The sequence below is a fragment of the Photinus pyralis genome, unplaced genomic scaffold, assembly GCF_008802855.1.
Source record: "Photinus pyralis isolate 1611_PpyrPB1 unplaced genomic scaffold, Ppyr1.3 Ppyr1.4_LG8, whole genome shotgun sequence".
Classification (NCBI taxonomy): domain Eukaryota; kingdom Metazoa; phylum Arthropoda; class Insecta; order Coleoptera; family Lampyridae; genus Photinus; species Photinus pyralis.
Genome location: NW_022170819.1, coordinates 5222994 through 5245610, shown reverse-complemented (window position 1 = coordinate 5245610; position 22617 = coordinate 5222994). Strand labels below are relative to the sequence as shown.

At 37.3% G+C, this 22617-nt stretch overlaps 1 protein-coding gene across 1 annotated transcript; it reads right to left on the bottom strand.

Moving 5' to 3' along the window:
- Positions 1–71: 71 nt before the first annotated feature.
- LOC116178180 (DNA-directed RNA polymerase, mitochondrial) lies at positions 72–21475 on the bottom strand. Its single transcript, XM_031497601.1, has 13 exons — positions 21254–21475; positions 21108–21203; positions 20753–21053; positions 16801–17524; positions 11810–12151; positions 11501–11760; positions 10786–11143; positions 10452–10637; positions 10184–10398; positions 4397–5128; positions 437–608; positions 300–391; positions 72–252 (listed from the first exon to the last, which is right to left on the bottom strand). Exons 1-13 carry the CDS (start codon positions 21375–21377, stop codon positions 123–125), a joined length of 3732 nt encoding a protein of 1243 aa, XP_031353461.1. The 5' UTR covers positions 21378–21475; the 3' UTR covers positions 72–122.
- Positions 21476–22617: the final 1142 nt, after the last annotated feature.

The following is a 22617-nucleotide window of genomic DNA, read 5'->3' as shown; positions in this document are numbered from 1 at the left end:
CAACTTGCACGCAATTGCAATCTGTATTGCTCCATGCCAAGCGAGCTTAACGAATGGTTTGGCAAACAAACTTGGGTTTACCGCCGTCTTTATTCACTAACATGAACAACTGAGAGGTTAATTTAACTAAAGAAATAAACCGACTGCAGGACTTCCTTAATATCAAAATCGCCGGTCTTTGGCAACTTGGCAAGCGCCCGATTCAATTTTAATTTACTCATATCGCCAGCGGAGGCACTATCCGAAAAATCTCTGCAAAGAATACATTAAAGTATCTTTAACACTTTCAGACAACGTACCCAATGCCGTAGCTAAATCTCTCCGTTAAAAATTGAGACAAATTTTCCAAGATGTTCTGCGAGTGAAGCTCCACGAATTGTTTGCGGCAAATCTGAAAACATCCATCGGCGAGATGTTCACGAAAGCGTTTACGTACCTCGTTCATAACTGCAACTGTCGATGCGTGCGTCCAATAGCAGTCGTGAACCGAAACGAATACAAGTCCCTTGCGCTCGCACCACAGCGAAGTTAACATCATATGACTAGAATCTAAAGAATGAATAAAATTTGGCGGAAACGCGTTCTTTTGTTTCATCACGTTGGGTTTCCTGAGAAATTCGGTTTTAAAACATCGTGTCACGCATGTCCATGAACTTGGCAGGCCTACTACAGCAGACCATGGTTCTGCTTACTCATATCGTTAGTGCACGTTAGTGCCGCTGAAGAAATCGTTAGTGCACAAAAGGAAACTTACTATTTTTAAAAAATATTTGTGGGCCTGCTAACTTCATGCCAGCAGACCCATTTGAGAAAATCGATTCAATCTTTACACTAGTTAAACTAGCAGCGTTAGTGCTCGTTAGTGCCGCCAATATAAACGTTAGTGCTCAAAGTGTAACAGCTCAAAACGTTGTAAAAAGAGGTCTGCTAATTTCATGCAGCAGACCCACATTTGTCAAATTGGCTCTGTCCTAATGCGAATTTGAAACGGCTCGTTAGTGCTTCACATGCGAACGTTAGTGCTGCAAGGGATCCGCACATTAAATAACGTTTACGCCTTCATTATACGTCATTCTACACCGGGCCGTGTAGATGGCGCTCTTTTCCGTGTCTCGCTAAAGTAGCTACATATAGAAAGTACCGCAATCATCCGCCATTTTTGGGCAAATTTGCTGCCAACTTAAAAAAATTGACAAATAAAATCTGAATAGCTGTCATTTTTTATAACCTAACTTCATAGTACTGTCATGTTTTATAGAAATATACAGGGTGGTTTTTTGGGAGCTTTAGTTAAAAGTTTCTGGGAAAGTAAAGTAGGTAGGTTTTTGAAAATTTGTACTTAGGAGTGACTCTGAAGGCCGAATCGATGTAAAATATTTTCAAAATGGCCGCACTTCCGGAAACACCGGAAGTAGATAGTAACTTCGTTATTTTAAATGGCAACCCCTATTTTTTATTGCATTTTTGGATTCTACGTGAAATTTCACTTCTTTTGATACCCATATGTCGATATCTACCATTTATGGTTTTTAAGTTATTTTGATTTTAAGAAAAAAAATGGCGGATGCAGATGGTACCTTGATAATTGATTACTTGAAAACGGTTGTAGTCATGGCAACCTATTTTTATCAGTGCATAGAGAATGAATAGGGCTTTCTTTTAGTGCACTTAAAAAAAAGTTAAGTTGCGTACGACCGCCCCTATGGATATCCAAATTTATGAAACTTCAAAGACTAAAAACTTAGTTTTTTTAAATGGAATGACCATGTTCTTACTATTCCATGAGATAGAGAATCGAAATGGGCATATTTTGACAATACATGTTCCTATAGCTATCTTTAACAGTTTCTGACTTATTCCCATTTTATTGATTTGACACTATTTTTTTCGGATTTTCTTTTTAGTAGTCGGTCATGATTCTATAACAATTGAATTTTAAACAAATCTAGTGACACTAATCCACCACCCACTGTTATAGGTTAACATAAGTTTTTCAAAAATCGAGAAATGACTCGCACTGGTTTCACCTATTTTGGAATTTAATTGTTATTTATGGTGAAATGGGCAGAATCGCGGCGCGTGCTTTCCGTACATTCATTCGAAAACTGGAACGAAATTGTATGAATTTTGGAAATTTTGTACCCCTAATGCACTTACAAACCGTTGAAGCACAAGTGATACAAAGCTCTACAAGAGAATATTTAAGAAAATGAATTGAATTGCAAATGCAAGATTAACAAAATAAATTCAATGCAAAATATAAAAAACTTCGTTGAAACATTTTTGGTATGGAATTGTTGCTAGAACAGATATCGTATTACCTCTCTTAATTTCCAGACTTATACGTTGTTTAAGAAATTCAGTTGAACGACTCTGTTTAGATTTTTCAAAAATTTTCCGTCCTATATCCTTAATAAATGAGTTATTTATTAATGAATTATTTAGACTAGAACTAGAATCAATGGTATTAAAGAATCCATTCCTTGATTTGTTTAAAATTCGATTGTTATAAAATCATGGCCAACTACTAAAAAGAAAAAATGGCATCAATTCCGAGATCAATTCAATGAAATAGGAATAAATCAGAAACTGTTAAAGATAGCTATAGGAACATGTAATATCAAAATATGCCAATTTCGATTCTCTATCTCATGCAATATTAAGAACATGATCATTCCATTTAAAAAAACTGAGTTTATAGACTTTGAAGTTTCTTCAATTTGGATCTCCATAGGTGCGGTTGTACGCAACTTAACTTTTTTTTAAGTACACTAAAAGAAAGCCCTATTCATTCTCTATGCACTGATAAAAATGGGTTGCCATGACTATAACCTTTTTCAAGTAATCAATTATCAAGGTACCATCTGCATCCGCCATTTTTTTTCTTAAAGTCAAAATAACTTAAAAACCATAAATGGCAGATATCGACATATGGGTATCAAAAGAACTGAAATTTCACGTAGAATCCAAAAATGCAATAAAAAATAGGGGTTGCCATTTAAAATAACGGAATTACTATCTACTTCCGGTGTTTCCGGAAGTGCGGACATTTTGAAAATATTTTACATAGATTCGGCCTTCAGAGTAACTCCTAAGTACAAATTTTCAAAAACCTACCTATTTTACTTTCCCAGAAACTTTTAACTAAAGCTCCCAAAAAAACACCCTGTATACATATATCTCCAAACAGGTGGAACAATCCCTAACATTAAACTTACTAGAATCTGGTAACTTCCCCCATTTTTGGGCAAAAATCATGCGTTCTCTCTCTAACACACGAGCCCAATGGATTGCGGTACTTTCTATATTTAGTGACTTTATGTCTCGCGTTACGCAAATGCAAATAATAGCGAGTTTCTTGTATTAATCAAGGTATTAATATATAAAGGTACTTGACAATATACGGTATGTCGGAATAAATTTTTGGGGAGAAAGTTTGTTGATTTTCAAACGCCACTATCTCCTTATCGTACTCGTTTGACTTTTTATTAAAAGAAAATACTTACGACTTTTCTCATTTCATTATTAGCCTGTAAAAAATTAAAAATAGTTCCAAACTACATTTCGTTCATTCTCTTCGACTTTTTTTTTGGATTGGAAACAAATTTTGCTAATTGTTGTGTTGTCAGCAGAACCTATAAGTTATAGTTAATTTTTAAGATGCTTTGGAAGTTTTTTGACACGAATCCATTAAAAGCACCGACGTTTACAAGTGAAGTCCTTCAGATTCGCATTTAGGCAGGACCACTTTAATAAATGTGGGCTTGCTGCATGAATTTAGGAAACCCATAATTTCACGCTTGAGCTCTTGCGCTTTGAGCACTAACGTTTTTTTTTGCGACAGTAACGATCACTAATACTGATAGATCGATTAAAGTAGAAAATCAAACGGATTTCGTTTGTTGGTCTACCGGCGTGAAGTTGGCAGGTCCCAATAAGCCACGTTTAATTTTGAGATGGCTTGGTACCTTTTTGATGCGGACCCCTTGCAGCACCAACGTTCGAATGTGAAGCACTAACGAGCCGCTTCAAATTCGCATTAGGACAGAGCCAATTTGACAAATGTGCGTCTGCTGCATGAAATTAGCAGACCTCTTTTTACAACGTTTTGAGCTGTTACACTTTGAGCACTAACGTTTATATTGGCGGCACTAACGAGCACTAACGCTGCTAGTTTAACTAGTGTAAAGATTGAATCGATTTTCTCAAATGGGTCTGCTGGCATGAAGTTAGCAGGCCCACAAATATTTTTTAAAAATAGTAAGTTTCCTTTTGTGCACTAACGATTTCTTCAGCGGCACTAACGTGCACTAACGATATGAGTAAGCAGAACCATGGTCTGCTGTAGTAGGCCTGCCAAGTTCATGGACATGTGTCACGCGCTTTGAGCTCTTACTCGTATTTGTCCATGTGAAACGGCTCGTACAAAGGTCTACTGCCGAAGGATCTGTATTTGTTGTAAGGCTGTACGATTGGCAGTCCGAGGGGCGTGACCCATTCGACGTTCTCGTTACCAACCGACGAGATTAGACGCGCGCATTCCGTAAACCAATCTTGAATTTCTCTCGTCGACGTAAACATCGAACGGAGCGAGTCGAAGGTGCGACCCGTCAGGTAGGAGGACGCCGCCCAGACGTGCTCCTTCGGAAAGTTCTCGATATCCTTCAGCTGTTTCGCGATCTGCAAACGCGCGCCGAATCGCGTCACCCCGTAAACGGTCGTCATTATCGTCTGCTTTATGACCTTGCGCATTATAAACCCCTTGAGAATTTTCGCGACCTCGTTTCCGCCCGCCTCGTCCTTCGCCCGCTGCTGCTCGACCAGCGCGACGACCGCCGAATAGACGTCCTGCGGAACGCGCGACGGACTCAAGTTGACGCTGTACGCGCCCGCCTGATCCCTTCCCAGCGCGGCGTAATGCTGCAGTCCGTTGCAGCTGCCGTCTTGATGGACCGGAAAGTGGGAGAGGTACTCTTCGGGATCATCGGATCGGTGCGCCCGCGCTATTTCCATGCAGCACGCCAGCGTTTGCCAGGGTTCTTCGGATTCGGCCCACCACATCTTTCCCGTTAGCGGATTGTCGGCGGAATCCAAAACTTTATCCATGACTTCATTGGCGAAGATTAACCTGTAAGTATTGCCATGCTTTGTAAGCCTACCCTCATTATCATTATTATTTTTATGGTTTTGGAACAGAACTTTTAGTAATAACTCTTTTGAATCGAAAGATAATATATTGTTGTGTAAACTACATGGAGGTCATGGGGGGGTTTAATCGAAATTTTTACGAGTTTAAAGTTTTATCTGGTCCATTGTAATCGAACAAGTTTTTCGACAAACAATGTCACGTGCGAGATAAGCCATGCAGGTGTTTTATAAGGTCTGGCGACGTAAAAGAATTTTGAGTATCGTCTGGTAATAACGATGTTGAATTTGTTACAGGAAGTAGTTTTTACTTAAATAGGAAGAATCAAGAGTAAACGCTGCTGTCTCGGGTTATTTTTAAAGAGAACGTATATGTCTGTGATCCTAATTTTGGTACTGGCAATCCAGCCAGCTATGTAATTAAAAAAAAAAACAAGTTGTAAATCAGCATATGGGCGATTAAAGCGCATTTTTGGTAATACAGATCAGTATTTTATTAGCAAAGTTTAACATTATCCATCTCACGAGTAATCTAACTCAAAATAAACTAGAGCCTGCACATCTACACTCTATCAGAAAACTTTTAGTGAAAATTTGAAGTCTTTAGCTATTGTAATTGCTGAGATCTCAACCGGACAACCAGCCAGCCATAACGAATATAATAGCGTATTCTTCCCGAAAGGTCATGTAACGGACTATTTCAGTGTACAAAGGAAAATAAGTTATGGCATAAATGTTCTAGCATTCCGCAATCTGCGCATGCGCACACCTGATGTTTATCAAATGGGATATATTTGCCTTACTAGAATAATCTGGTTAAAATTTCAAAAAAATATCTGTATAAATAAGAAAGTTGACATACTGCGCATGCGCACATTAATCGGCAAGATTTTTCTAGGTTGAGGTGCCAGAGCTATAAGATATCGAACGCAAAAAGAACGAACTAAATATCTTTAAAACTCTCGGGCAGACGGAGAAAATGGCCATAATCACGCCTTCCAGCATGAGTTGATTGAAGCCTTCGGGTCTTTCAGGTTTATAAAGAAGTCGCAATGTTGGGATTTATCAATTTGAGCTAACAGGGTGCGCCCACAAAGTAGGGCGTCCAAATGGTACATTTTTTTAAATAGAATGTATTTGAATGCATTTTTGAATTCTACGTGTAATTGTACGTCTTTTTTATTATATGGTTAATATCCGAAAAGCTAGTAGTTTTAAAGATAATTCGATTTTTAAGAAAAATTGGGCATTTGCAAGCGTCAGTATATTATCAAATTATTATTACTTAAATTTTGATTCCAGGTTTTATATCTTTTATCCTGGGTTAAGTAAAAGTCAAATAAATACATCTACTATTAAACATTAAAAATATAGTAGTATAGTAGGTCCAAAGTTGCAAAACAGCATAATTAAAAAATCTCACTTTTTTAAAATGGAACACCCTGTATATTTTTCTGTCATCATTTAGCTCCTCCAAAAACCTTCAACTTTTAATAATAATGTCCGATACCTATCTCTAATAGTTTTCGAAATATCTTGATTTTCCTGGGTTTTATATTCTAATCTTATATGTAATTTACATAATAATGGGGTGGCCATGCAAAAAAGGGCAATTTTTCAAAACGATAATCATATCGATTAATTTATTTTTCAAACAATTTATTTTAAGTCCAAAAATTGGAGAATAAGTAAAAACATTTGACTACAAAGCAAATTTAATTTAACTCCTAATGTCATCCAGTCAGTGATATTAGTTTCATTTATTTTTATATTCACCTCGTTATTATGTAAATTAGAACTTATTTCAGATTAAAATATAAAAACTAGGAAAACCAAGATATTTGTTTATGTTTTTACTATCAAACTTATTCTCCAGTTTTTAGACTTAAATGAATTATTCGAAAAATGAATGAATAAATATGATTTTAGCTTTGGACGAGGCAGATAAAAATTGCCTTTTTTTTCATGGCCACCTCACTTATTATGTAAATTACACATTTCTTACTTAAGATTAGAATATAAAAACCAGGAAAACCAAGATGTTTCGCAAACTATCAGAGATAGGTAGAGGACATTATTATCAAAAGTTGAAGGTTTTTGGAGGAGCTAAAAATACCATTTTGGCACCCTACTTTGTGAGCGCACCCTGTATAATTCCAAATATATTTAAAATGTGGAGAATATTCAACCATATCATAATACAAAAGACTCTATCGAAAAATCTTATCTTCAAGGCATTAAGTTACTTCGCGCAATCGTTGACTCACCCTGTACATGTTTATTTTGTGAATGAAGTTCTGCAATAGACGAAACAAAAATCAAGTCTACAGTCTCTTTGTGCCGAAAGTATGTGCCCCTTTAAAGCATTTCTGTAATTATCGATTTTTTTGGAATCAGGTACCGCCTGCAAGGGTCACTGTGTAGCCACAATGGCTTTCCCCTTTAATCTTTATTCTGTATTGTCTCCAGAAATCTTTACATGATTAATGCCCGGTTTCACAAACGATGATTAAGGTTAATCAATGATTAAAAATATTAGAATGTTAGCCACCTTTGATTATACGCTCATTTGTTTTCGATTCTAATATTTTTAATCACTGATTAACCTTAATCATCATTTGTGAAACCGGGCATAAGTACAGGGTGGCCAACTAAGAATGCGAAGTACTGTATCTGAGAATCTATCCATCGTAGAGGCTCGCGGTAAAAAAATTTAATACTAAAACGGCCACGAGCAAAACCTGGAAAATATTTTTAAGTTTCTGAAATGACCGCTAGGGGGCGTAACTGCAATCTGGAATCTAAAAAAGTGATGTTTCTGTTATTAACCTAACAAAAAAATGTCCGGTTTTTGAAGTTGACGATAATCTGAACAATTTTTGTTTTGACAATTTTTCCTGTATCTCTAAAAATGAAGTGGTGGGGGGTATTCAAAGGTTTCCGTAAAGAACACCCTGTATCTTCGAAACGGCTGAGCCGATTTTTACAAACTCGGGTTAATTGAAAAGAGCTATTCTTCCGCTACAAATAGTATAATATTTGAAGTTACGTTAGTTTCACATATCGCCGCTTGAGCGCTTTTTTCGACATTCCGACAGAAATGGTTAATTTTCTCAAAAAAATTAAATGCGTTGTTCGATTTTTTATTCATAAAAAAGTAGCTAAATGATGCCTAAACAAGCTCGCGAAATATTATATGACATAGATCCTGACATAGATAGGGCCACAAATTATATAATAAAAATAATTCCGGAAAAATTAGCTTAAAAAATAAAATTTTCTTTGGGCTAAATTTTAGGTTAGGAACAAGATATCGAGATCCGGTTTTCGCGAGCTTGTTTAGACATCATTTAGCTACTTTTTCATGAAAAAAAAAATCGAACCAATGCATTTAATTTTTTTGAGAAAATTACCATTTCTGTCGGAATGTCGAAAAAAGCCCTCAAGCGGCGATATGTGAAACTAACAAAACTTCAAATATTATGATATTTGTAGCTGAAGAATAGCTCTTTTGAACTAACCCGAGTTTGTTAAAATCGGCTTAGTCGCTTCGAAGATACAAGGTGTTCTTTAGGGAAACCTTTAAATACTCCCCACCACTTCATTTTTAGAAATACAGGAAAAATTGTCAAACAAAAATTGTTCAGATTATCGTCGACTTCAAAGACCGGACATTTTTTTGTTAAGTTAATATAGCGGAATTCACAGAAACATTACTTTTTTAGATTCCAGATTGCAGTTAGGCCCCCTAGCGGCTATTGCAGAAACTTTTTTCCAGGTTTTTCTCGTGGCCGTTTTAGTAATAAATTTTTTTACCGCAAGCCTGTACGATGGACAGGTTCCCAGATACAGTACCTCGCATTCTTATTTGGCCACCCTGTACAATAATCCAATAAAACTTTGCACAAAAAAAGCCGACCTGGGGCACTAATTGAGTTAGAAGCCATTTTTAATACGATGTTAGAACCACTGCTGGAAGTAAGAGTCCAGATTTGTGAATATGAGAGACCACCAATAACCTTTAAAGGGAAATAAATTTGCGATCAGCTAAGGTATTCTAACAACGTGATGCATCTAACGAACCGGAAGGGGAGAAATGCCGCGTAGCGGAGTATGGGGGTACATAAGAAGGCCGTCTCCACAAATCATTTGTAAAATTACTGGCAGCAGTAAAGGGGAACCTGGCCTGTTTGCCCCCAAACACCAAATCTCCCATCAAGCAAGATGGTGTGTTCTGGAGGATGCCACTACTGCAAAGTTGCGTTAAAATGCTCACCCCTTGTACCTTCTGCGACAGCATGTACTACTAGAACACTCCTGCCAAGGTTCTGGATTCAGAGGAGACTCACTCAACCCATCTGATTCTCCACTGGTGGTAAAGAATAATTAATAATCTAAAATGTTATTAATTATTGTCTTTACATACATTACTGCATTTTAAAAGCTTAACTGTCTAATGATTCCGGCTAAGCCACGTGGTATTTCTGACAAATAAATAATAATGCTGTAGTGTTGTCTAATCTAATTTCCAAATGGAAATGTGTCTACCTCTCTCTGTTATGGCGGGTGTACCACAGGGATCCGTCTTAGGACCATTGTTGTACCGTGTGTCCTATGTTGGGTGAGACTGCAGTGTATCGCAGCTGTTTTTAAAGATAGAGACTTATTATTATTACACAATTTGAAATGTTTCGTGGATTTTCTTTTGCTTTTGTTGTTTTTGTTAATTTAGTTCGTGTATTTAATAATAATATTTATTGGTGGTGTTTATACAGTAAATATTTCCACATGTCACAGTAGGGAAGTACAATTGCCACTTTATTGTTCGGAGCCATCATTATTTTTATTACTTCAGTTTAGTTAATATGGTATAGATTCAACTGCTGTGTAAACTGCTGGGGTAATTCTTATAGACACAAGTTTTCGGACTTTTGGGTAGCTCCCAAATTTTTTGCCGAACAAACAGAATTCTTTTGGTCTCAATTCTTATTTCTAAAATTGAGACGAAAAGATAATCGAGTACAGAACTGATACTAACCGATCGGCGATACTATCTCGTTTTTTTAACCCCGTCAGATTGACGAGATGCAGCTTCAGCCAATCAAATCCGTTCGGACCCAATGGACGAGGTTCGGCGAACACCAACAAAGACCGCGCCATGTCGGAACCTAAATGGTTGAGATGCGGAGGTATGGGATACACGCGACCTCGGAAATCCATATTGTGCGGCAACCAGAAGACGTCGTCGCGGAACTGCGTAACACACTCTTGTTAAAAAATCGCTTAAATTGCGCGAAACACCTTACGTGATTAGCCAATGATAGTCGGTATAGGCAATCGCACCAGAGCGAATAGACTTCGGCCCGTTTCCTCTTCATTTGCAATTTTTGGCGAAAAACATTTTTTTTATCAGTTGGAGATTGCGTTAACGGAGCCATGAACGGTTGCAGCTCGGGAATATCCAAGTTCGTCGAGCCACCCGAGTTGAACACCTGCGATCGAAATAATAATAATAATAATGTTTATTCCCACAAAAGAACTAATAGGAAAACAAAAATAAAATAAATAAAGAAAATAAGAATAATGTGGGAAAGGACTTAACGTAGCGTTTTAAAGACGAATTTGGGAAGTTAATGTTACCTCAAGGACTACATCCAAAACGGGCCCGTTCACCTTCCAAGGTACCGCGGCCAATTGATTGAGGCAGTCGAGCGAGGGGTAAATTTGACTGGGTGGCGCCTCTCTCAGTCGCTGCTTTTGGAGGATTGCCTGCATCGGTAACCGGACCACCTCGCACGGAGAGACGAGGTAGCCTCCGGATTTGACGGACGTCCAAGGAACCGGCGGACACATCATTGGCACTTCGTTCGGGCTGAAGGTCAACGTTTCCGGTACCGAGGCACGGTACAGTCGTGATAATATGGGATGCGGCTTCACCTCCTCCTTTACCAGGCGACCTTGCGAGCGGAAAATTGTGTAGAAACTCGGCAGGAAGTTCCTAGATGAGCGCATTAAACGATGGTTTTAATAATAATAATAATAATAAATTGGTGTTTACACCCGTCCACTGATGTAACCCCACAAGTGAGAAATTAAAAAAAAATAATAATAATAATAATAATAATAACTATCCCTAGATTTCCAATGTAGGTACGTGTGACTATTATTATTTTTTTTTTTTTTTTTTAGGACCCTACATAACTTCACCAGACACAGACACAGACACTAATCGTTACTTGATTTTAATCCGTGCGATTAGTTAACCAGGCTAGACCTGAGTTCTCACAAGAAACACCGACAATAATAATAATAAATGTCTTTAATAAGTACCTAGGTTAAATTATGTGCAACCTACTTGTGTTTGTTGCTAAGTCGCATTACGTTCACGTTGATCGTCAAATCGTGCATAATAATGTGGTACAGGAATTTCCCAATGTTTTGCAAGACTGTCGGTGTCCAAGGTCTATGAGCAATCATCACAGAAGCTCCCTCCGACCTGTTTAAACAATCAATCCACTGCCACAGCTGTCGACTGTTATAGTAATTAACTTCTGAATCCGAATGCCCATGTAGATTGGCGTAATACTCACAGTATTTGCCGTGGACGTTCACAATCTAAACAATTTTTTTTTGATTTCGCATTTTGTCAACTCGTTAAGCCCACCTTGTCAAGTACTCCGGTTTTTTGCTTTTGCAACACCCTGTATCGCAAGTAAACCTTTAAGCCAAGCTCCTTGTACAACTGCTGACAAGTCGGACTGTAAGTCTCGGATCCCTGCGCGATCTTCTTCGCCTCCTCGACGATAATCTGAACAAACTCCCTGCTCGGGATCACCCTCAGGTACGGCTCCAACGAAAACACCTGCCTTCGTGCGGTAACGGAGAGCAAGTCTCGATTGAACCCGTCCAGGGCCGCCTTCTCCCACGTTTTGATGAGGTCGTCAAAGGCGGCGCGATACGCCAACGTTTCGCCGCTGATAGTTTCCTTCTTCTCGATACTCTTCACCTAAACCATAGAGGAAATATAATAATTGTTACGAACAAATAGAATAAACTGGCATTGCTAATTTTCGCTCAGGAGATGCTGTCATCTGCTTTTTAAAGGCGTGTAACTAACCGTAAAAATAGAAAATCGTACGTTCATTAGCGTGCCGATATGCGGTCCCCTCGTTCTGAGATGGCGCTATAGTTAGTCGAGGAGCGCCTAGTTACGAAATGCGTTCTCGTAAATCTAGTTTAGAAAAACGTACGTAGTTCCTTCACTCTCGCACTTTAGACTCTTTAGAGTTTCATTAAAATTTTTCTCTACGTTTTAAGACATAAATACAATTTCAACCAAAATACTGTTCAACAAACGCCCAACGTACTTATTTGGTTTCAGCAATGGAACAATTTACGACATTTACTGTAATGGTCAACACTCAACTGCAAGTGTACAGGGTGGCCAAATAAGAATGCGAGGTACTGTATCGGGGAACCTGTCCATCGTAGAGGCTTGCGGTAAAAAAATTTATTACTAAAACGGCCACGAAAAAAACCTGGAAAATATTTTTAAGTTTCTGCAATGGCCGCTAGGGGGCGTAACTGCAATCTGGAATCTAAAAAAGTGATTTTTCTGTGAATTCCACTATATTAACCTAACAAAAAAATGTCCGGTCTTTGAAGTTGACGATAATCTGAACCTGTATCTCTAAAAATGAAGTGGTGGGGGTATTCAAAGGTTTCCGTAAAGAACACCCTGTATCTTCGAATCGACTGAGCCGAATTTAACAAACTCGGGGTAATTGAAAAGAGTTATTTTTCGGCTACAAATATTATAATAATTGAACTTTTATTAGTTTCACATATCGCCGCTTGAGGGTTTTTTTCGACATTCTGACAGAAATGGTTAATTTTCTCAAAAAAATTAAACGCGTTGGTTTGATTTTTTTTTCATGAAAATGTAGCTAAATGATGCCTAAACAAGCTCGCGAAAACCGCATCTCGATATCTTGTTCCTAACCTAAAATTTAGGCCAAAGAGAATTTTATACCCTCAAAATTTTATTTTTTTAAGCTAATTTTTCTGGAATTATTATTATTGTATAATATGTGGACCTAAGGTGGATCGATTTAAAAAAGGAGGTTTTTAATGCCGCCTTACATGCCCGAAATGCTACCCATCACGATATAAAAATATATATAAATATATATCTCAAGAGAGCTTATTTAATGCGCATAAGGTCAGTATAAGCTCGTAAAGAGGACCTATTTTAAAGTGATACTTAATGTATGGGACGATAGGGGTCAATATATTCGACAGTAAAACAGTCAAGTCCAGCATTTCGAATTTCCCGCTCAAATTTGACGTCACACTAATAGAGTCTTAATTCCATTTTACATGCGCCGGCAAGTAAAACTTTTGAAAATGGGAAAGGCGAGGGGAGGAGCAACCACACGTATTACCCATTCATGGTATTCTAATTAAAGGTCTCAACAAAAGGAACTGTTTTCTACGAACTATCGCCCTTTATTCTGACACTGAAAAAATTAGAAATTACTACAAATGAATTTTTGAATTTTTAAGAAATCTTTTTTTGAACCTTTTTGAATCAATATTGAATTTTTTCAGTGTTATATTTAAAAAAACAAAATCTAATATGCTATTTTTAGATTGAAATATACAGGGTATTTACTAAGAATATACACGGTGTCCATTTTTCGAGTGCCACTATGGGGATCTCGTTTACCTGAAGAGATAGAGAGTTGGTTAAATGAGGGCGAATTTTCGTGCTGAATAATAATCTGAAAAGAAATTAATCTTTATCTTTAATAGTTTTGAAAATATCGCAAAAAAACATTATTCAGACACTTTTTAATTTTTCGGGATGAGTGCTTTGGAAAAACAAAACGTTCTTTTATTGTGAACAAAAGTTTGACAGTTTGATCCATCTGTCTGGTTGGAGTGTTGGCAGGGAACTAGTTGTGTTGAGATTTTCATCTGAATAGAATTGAACCTTCGTTTTGCAAGAAAATTATAATTCAAATTAGAACAAAATACTTAAGAATAAATAATATTTTCGCAATAATTCTAGCACAAACGTAAATTACACTTGAAATAAGTCAACCTGTTGTTCACAACAAAAGAATGTTTTGTTTTTCCAAAGCACTCTTCGCAGAAAATGAAAACTGTAATTTTAGGAAAAATGTGTTACTGAACCATACCATGTGTGATATATCGTTGTAAAGAGAAATAAAGACGTAATCTCAAAATGTCAAAATCCAAAACGGCGCCCATAAGAAAAATTAAAGTTGCCACGTTTTCTCCGTCAATTTTCTTTTTTTGCAATATTTTCAAGACTATTGAAGATATTTTAAATTTCTTTTCAGATTATTATTCAACACGAAAATTCGCAACTTTGCCCTCATTTAACAAAATGTCTACCTCTTAAGATATGCGAGATCCCCATAGTGGCACTCGAAAAATGGACACCGTGTATAAGGTCATTCTGAAATTTATCTCCGTATGTCTGAAGCAAAAATGTGCAAATTTTGATTTTACCATTGCAAGTTTGACCCAAAAAACCCAAAAACCCATAACGTCTATAAAAGTGTCGAAAATGAGACACCCTGTACATGAAACACTATGTAAAATTCCAAAGGAAAATAAAAATGTATTTTCATTTTAAACTTTAAAACTTAATACGATAAAATCAAAATTTTTGCTCGGGTAAGAAATACAGGGAAAACCACAAAATTGTTAATTTAAAAATGATTATCGGCCCGTATTATAAAGCCATACAGCATACTTAACTATGTTGTCAGCTAACAGTGTTGTTAAGACATGTGATTGAATGTTTTTACAAACAATAACATCATTCTTAAGCCGGACCGTGTATCGCTGGACTGCAGTACTAAGGGTCCCTGGTTCGAATCCGGGTACGGGCATCGGTATTTGTAAATGTGTAGTGAGTTAGGTTGGTAGAGCAGCCTTAGCTGAAACCCCGCCCACTCAATACTAAAGACAACAAGTTAAAAAAATAATCGTAAACGATTTACAAAAAGCGCATTTCCGCTTGCATTCATTTCTAATTTGTCAGATGCAACTTCTATTAAAATCGTAAAAATCCGGCCACAAATATGAAAGATAGCGTTGCATATGTGCAATCCATTTTGATGTCCTGATTTCAGTTTATAAGAAGAATTTCATTCCAATGCTTTTATAAATAAGAAAGTTGACACTGCGCATGCGCAGACCTAAATTTTGAAACTAACGTCAGATTTTCCTTTGTTTCAAGTGGCTATGCATCAAATTTCATTTAAATGCTTCCATAAATAAAAAAGTTTGCCATTCGGTTTATAATTAATTGAGATGCGAAAAGAGCACTGGGAATTTTGAATCGATTCGACTCAACTTTTGGCCTTGCGTATTATATGGCTCAAGCTATGCCCATATTGAATTTGAATTTGAAGTTAGACGACAGTTTTAGGACCGGGCCGCATAATTAACAATTCTTTAGGGGCGGGGCTACATGATGTGGGGTCGGTGACATCCGGGCGCCATCCCCGAGTGCGGTTTACTAACGTGGTGATATTTCAGTTTTTCCTGCAGAAGAAGATAGGAAAAAACTAAAAAAATCACCACGTTAGTAAACCACGCTCGGGGATGGCGCCCGAATGTCGCCGACCCCACATCATGTAGCCCCGTCCCTAAAGAATTGTTTATGCGGCCTGGTAGGTACAAGTACACTCATCTTTCTACAACTGCAGAAGAAGACTAAAAAATCACCACGCGGTTACCTTTTGAAAAAGTTACTTTGCGACTTTCATGATGCAATATAACAGGTTAATAGAAACTGGTCTACCCCACAAAAATGCGCTGAAGTCCATTCGAGCTCACACGATTTTTTTCTCATAAGGTCATATTTAAATTCTGTTTACGTAGTTTAAAAATTGGGAAAACGGATATCAATAGTACGAACAGATGCGTAACATTAATTTCTACAAAAAAAACTAAATAGACTTTGTTCGAAGCGAATAATCGGACATGAAGATTATTTGAATTATATCGGAAGTAGGTATGCGAGAAGTTTAAAATTCGTAAGGCCGCGGCTTTGAGTGGTTCATAAACGCGCCAATTCAGCTACTCAATTTAGTGATCTGTCCTACATAACAGGGGGCGCTGAATGAAAATTTTCCCTAAAGTCACTAAATATAGAAAGTACCACAATCCATTGGGCTCGTGTGTTAGAGAGAGAACGCATGATTTTTGCCCAAAAATGGCGGAAGTTACCAGATTCTAGTAACTTTAATGTTAGGGGATTGTTCCACCTGTTTGCGAGATATCTGTGTATATTTTTATAAAACATGACAGTACTATGAAGTTAGGTTATAAAAAATGACAGCTATTCAGATTTTATTTGCCAATTTTTTTAAGTTGGCAGCAAATCTGCCCAAAAATGGCGGATGATTGCGGTACTTTCTATATCTAGTGACTTTAACTTTCCCACGCTTACATCGCCATCTACTTATATGAGGTGTGTGAAAGGTGGCCACAAATTAATAAGCGTCTGGAACTCTTATTGTATTTATGCCTAAACCAAAATGTACTTACCAACCCCTGAAACGTGAACGCGCACACCGCGCCCAAGATTCTTTAAAACCTTGAACAACTTACCGTGACGTAGCCATGCTTCTCAATTTCGATTTGCTTATTAATTCTCTCCCGCAAATCTTCGCCTGTAAAGAGGCCGTCGGTTCTGGCCGCGCATTCGGACGGCGGCCTCAACTGATCGGGATGATTGAGCGCGTTGACTAACTCGTTCGAATACTGTAAGTGCGGTAGAGACGGTTTGAGTTCGTAGTTGGGCGAATGACTGCGGATCGCCTTTAGGACCACATCGCGCTGATCGCTCACGAACATCGTCTCGTTCATGATCCTGTCGAACGATATTCCCGATCGGTACGCTTCGGACGCGTGCGATCGTATCCGTTTCAGGTGGCCGTCGTCCGCGTTCATCCGCCCCAGGCACTCGAAGATCGCCGCGTAACTTTGCACGTTTAAGTCGATCCTCTCCTCGGCGACGTAGCTTAGAATTTCTTCGATTTTTTCGTAGTTGCCCTTCGCGGCGAAACCTCGCATTAAGCCGTTGTAGACGTTGATATTTTTAATGGAGGGAAATACTTTTTTCGCGTTGTGCTTGTGGTTGCGGTGGAAAATGAGCGCGTTCAGCGCGCGTTGCGGCGATTTCAGGTAGTTGCATACTTCGATATATGCAGTGAGCGTTCTCGAAATCACCTCTTCGGTAGCGGTTGGGGGTACGACGAGATGCGCATCTTGAGTGTGTGTGTGATCTTCAACTTCTTCCAATACCTCTGGCTGTAAAGGGTTGCTTGGAATTCTATAATAAATAATTTATTGTAGTTTAACTAAATATAGTGTTATTAAAGAGAAAATTCTTTAAAATATACTTCAGGGTTACAAAAATTCAGTACTGTACGAAAGAACAATTGAAATGGTTTTTCTTTTACGCATATAACCAGTTAGTTAACCGTTTGCCCGTTAGACGTAGACAGAAAATGGCTGCCACGAGAACCCCGGAATCATTTGTGTTAGAATTTCATGTGTCAAAGATCATTTCATAATTATGACAATGTAAATGTTCAAAAAGTTTCATTTTCCAAAAAAGGGCCAAATCCCTACAAGGTAGTTTTTTACGTAGCAGTGTGTTTCTTTTGTTTCAAAGCCAACTTTGATGAATATTGCAATTTAAATTTGTGAATTTGCGTATTTTCGCCGTCTCTGCTTAGGAAACAGATATCAAAATGTGGTTTTCTCTGATATTTTCACTTTATAATTAATATCGAACCGCGCCTTCTACCACTTATAACGTTCATTAAAAATACTACAATGTAAAATCGTATCACACAAAGACAGCTCTTTCCAATAAGATCAATTATGTAAAAATCCGTTAACCTAAACTGAATACATTCAATTCCTTAAATAGATCTTCTCCTTCCCCCACCACTCATATTTTATGATGCAAAATTCATACAAGATTGCGAAGCATATTTGTTGAGTATATTTTAGGAAAAAATCATTTTTCTACTTAACCTAAAGTCACTAAATATAGAAAGTACCGCAATCCATTGGGCTCGTGTGTTAGAAAGAGAACGCATGATTTTTGCCCAAAAATGGCAGAAGTTACCAGATTCTAGTAACTCTAATGTTAGGGATTGTTCCACCTGTTTGGAGATATCTGTATATATTTTTATAAAACATGACAGTACTATGAAGTTAGGTTATAAAAAATGACAGCTAGTCAGATTTTAATTGTCAATTTTTTTAAGTTGGCAGCAAATTTGCCCAAAAATGGCGGATGATTGCGGTACTTTCTATATCTAGTGACTTTAACTTTACCTAAAGTCACTAGATATAGATATCCGCCATTTTTGGGCAAATTTGCTGCCAATTTAAAAAAATTGACAAATAAAATCTGAATAGCTGTCATTTTTCATAACCTAACTTCATAGTACTGTCATGTTTTATAAAAATATATACAGATATCTCCAAACAGGTGGAACAATCCCTAAGGTTAAAGTTACTAGAATCTGGTAACTTCCGCCATTTTTGGGCAAAAATCGTGTGTTCTCTCTCTAACACACGAGCCCAATGGATTGCGGTACTTTCTATATTTAGTGACTTTAACTTTACCATTAATCGTACGCCCTCTAACGGCAAACCTAGAAACTTAAAGGTAGTGGTAGTACAACTCTAATTCCTATTGATAAACCGGGATACTTTTCAAAAATTAAGTAATGAACTGTAAACCGGGATACTAGCCCCCCCCCCCTCCTAGTCGAATGAAGGTCAGTAAATTCTATGGTAAATAGTAATAATTACAGAAAAATGTGGAAACTTAAATGTGAAGCATGGAAATGGTGATCAAAGCATAAGTATTAATAAATGACGTGACGGTGTAAATCTGTTATCGGTTAAGAAGATTGAACAAGAGAGCTGTAATGTAATATTTTATTATGTTACATATCTGGCAGTTTTGAATTGAACAGTTCATGCACTTACAAAAGTGCAAAAGATGCATCTGCTACGCCACTGGTCACTGGGTATGTCTTGGCGCGAATATTGATATTTCAATTGCACAAGGACGTATTTACCTGGGAGTGAAATTTTCCACATTGTAGCGTCTATAATTTTAACACTAACAAAAAGGTGACCAAAGTTCAATTATGATTCTTGTTATCCGCTTGTGCGATGGGCCAGGGGCTTTTGTGTGTTATATATGGAGGCGTAATACACTTGAAATTGCTTACATAGTATTTTGCCAAAATATTATTGGCCATAAATGCCAAATTTGATAATTTTTCACGACCCTGAATATTTATATGGGATGGATCTCGAAACTCCACTATACAGGGTGTCTTAAATTGAGTAGAATAACATGGCTACTTTGTTATACTTACAGATTCGGTTAAATTGGCAAAGTTGTGTAGTTTTTGATGCTGATGGATATTCCGATGCGATATTTTCAAATAAGTAAATCGTTTCGTAGATAATTGGAAAAAAGTGAAAATCGCCATTTTTAAAAAGTTCAAATATTTTATAAACAAAAGTTGCAAGATTCGATGGGATAAATTCAATGGACGTACAAAATTTTGTTTTCAAAATGGCGGTTTTCGAAATATTGACATCAACTTCCTTATTTTAAATGGACGCCATATTGGATTTTTACGTCACTCTATAGACAAAAAAATTACAAAACCAGTGATACTAAACACTCGGTATTTCATTTCATTTGGGAATCAATGCATTTTTGCCTAAAGTTTACAATGTATTTCTTATGGCAATAGTTCCATGGCTGATTGTGATTTAAATCAAATTCTTTCGTTTATTGTCTCCCATAGTCACCATCGACACGGCTATGGAATTATTGCCATAAGAAATACATTGCAAACTACTACTCTGCCACGAAATACGAGACGAAATATGTCTGTCCACTCTTTCATGTTTTCAGTTTTGGTATTTAAGTTAGATGTATAATAAACAGAGACAAACACATTTCTTTTAAAATACCATGTTGTTAGTAATCCGAATCGCGCAACAATTTTGAAATACCCTGTACAAACCATAGTTGTACATTTTCTTTAATACTCCGCATAAATCAAGTTGCCTATCTTCTATCTCAGCACAGGCCCGTAGCCAGAATGAAGCAGCAGAGGTGACCGGTATTTTTTAGGGGGAGGGGGGAGGCTTACGAAGTTTTTGATAAAGACTTCCCCCTGTAATTTTTGTAAAAGAATCATCAACCGTAATTTCCAGTGGGGGCAGGACCATGTTCTAGGTGGGGATCAGCCCCACCTGGTCACCCCCTGGCTACGGGCCTGTCTCAGCAGAGACAAATTTCAATGTCTAAACATTCTTCTAATACAAATTACAAACATTTGAAGTTTTTATTTTACACCTATATTTTTACAAAGGTGGAGTTTCAGCCGCCACCAAAACCTCACAAATCTTCCATACCTGAACTGGAATTACGTAAATACACAATATCAATCATCATCTAAGCGAAATGCCAATGTATGGGAGATTTGTGAGACAGTACCACAATTACCTTTCTAAACTTTCAAAAGGTTCACATTCCGAATCGGACTGCTTCACTTCCTCTACAAGTGGAACACTGGCTGCGGTAGCTTTCAAATCGAGCTCAATCTGCGCTTTCACATCGTCGATTGGTGCGTGATCAATAATCGTCAAATTATGGTAGGTGTGCTGGTTGACGTTCTCCGCCTTTCGTAACGCTTTCAACTTATACAATTCGGCCAAGTTCAAATTTGTTCTCGTGAAAAATTTCAGATCTCGCAAACTGAGCACCTTAACGGGCGCTTTCTGTTGCGAGGTGCTGCCCTTCGTCACTAAAAACGATCAATTAAAATAAACACTTACAACTCGGTGCTAATCAAACCGACCCACTAGGATTTCGGCGTACGATGGAATTTTCTTCGCGGCTCGTTTTCGAACTCTCGCCTCCGCTGCCGTGTCGCGTTTCGTCGAATAATTCAAGCCTAAAAGGGCGGAAGTTAGCACTAACTTTGGCGAATTTAGAGCGGCCTACCTTTGTGTATATTATGCAACTTGTGACAAACACCGCAAATCGGTCGATTAAAGCCATGTTCCTTAAAGCTAGCCACTGGAAGGTTTACAAAACTGGTTTTTTTAACACTAAAGAAACGGTGCATCTTAAATAATTATCTTAAAATCATGTCTAGTAAATGCTAAGGCGAGCGTTTGAAAATGGGTTCGTTAACCTCACTTTTCGTTTAAATGTGACTCGATTTTTGCTTGCGTGATAATAGATGGCGCGGTATGTCAGCATGTACCATAGAATATATAAATACATAGATACAGCCATACCCCAAACATAGTTCAAAAGGACGTAACGCAACTATTACCATCAACTTTCGGCACATTAATTACGTATCAGCGCTATCTTTATATGAGGGTTAACCCCTGAGCATGGAAGACTACAAGATTCGCATTATATTATAACTGTCAATCAAATTGTTAGCACAACATGCACAACAGAAAATTATCAAGATTTGAAACTTTACAACATAAATAAACCGCCTTTTTATTTATTTAAATCGCATAGCAGCAAGAAATGTTACATTTAAAATGGAAGATGTTACTTATAAAGCTGGCAAATGAAGAATTTGAAAAAATTACACCTGACAACTGGAAGAAAGTGTGTGAACATGTGGAAAGTGATTAATTTAAAAGAGAAGTTATATTTGGTTGATGTTGCTGAACTTTATAATACCTAAGTGTTAATAATGACAGTGATGATTCAAATTTGTCAATTTCATCTGACGATGATTCGGATTGTGAGCTTTTACAAACGTAATGAATGTTCACTAAATGAGTATTATCACCAATTGGATATCATTGTTAAGGTGTTGTATTTATTTTAAATAAATGTACACGTGTAGCTTACTTACTACAATTAGCACTATATTTTCAAAAAGAAACCCCACCGAATGGACATATGCCGAAAGGTAGGCAAGACGCGTAGCGACCAAAATTTGATATTGCACGCACACACAGTCTAAAAACTCGTTTTCCTAAGAATATTGGACGGATCCTTCTTTGTGATCATGATACAAACGCACTGCATCAACATCATATAGGCCAAAATAATAATTGGAAACGAATTCACTTCCTGTCGCAACAATTTCCTTTACCATTACGCCTAAAACCATGCAATTAAAATTAAAATGTTGAACATACACTTTACTTACTTACGGTTTTTTTGATATTCTGCAAGCCAGCAATGAATTCAATCATTGAATAAAAACACTATATCATTGAATAAACAATGATTCAATGCAGCACATCATGCCAAACAGGGTAAACATTATCCCAAATTTGAATGGCGTAGTTCGATGTAATAAAACTATTTCAGGAATAACAATTATGGAC

Coding starts and splice junctions, on each gene's coding strand:
- LOC116178180 (XM_031497601.1), bottom strand. CDS start 21,377: ATGCACCGTTTCTTTAGTGTTAAAAAAACCAGTTTTGTAAACCTTCCA. Junction 21,204..21,253: donor GTTGCATAATATACACAAAG/GTAGGCCGCTCT, acceptor CCGCCCTTTTAG/GCTTGAATTATTCGACGAAA. Junction 253..299: donor AGATTTAGCTACGGCATTGG/GTACGTTGTCTG, acceptor TATTCTTTGCAG/AGATTTTTCGGATAGTGCCT.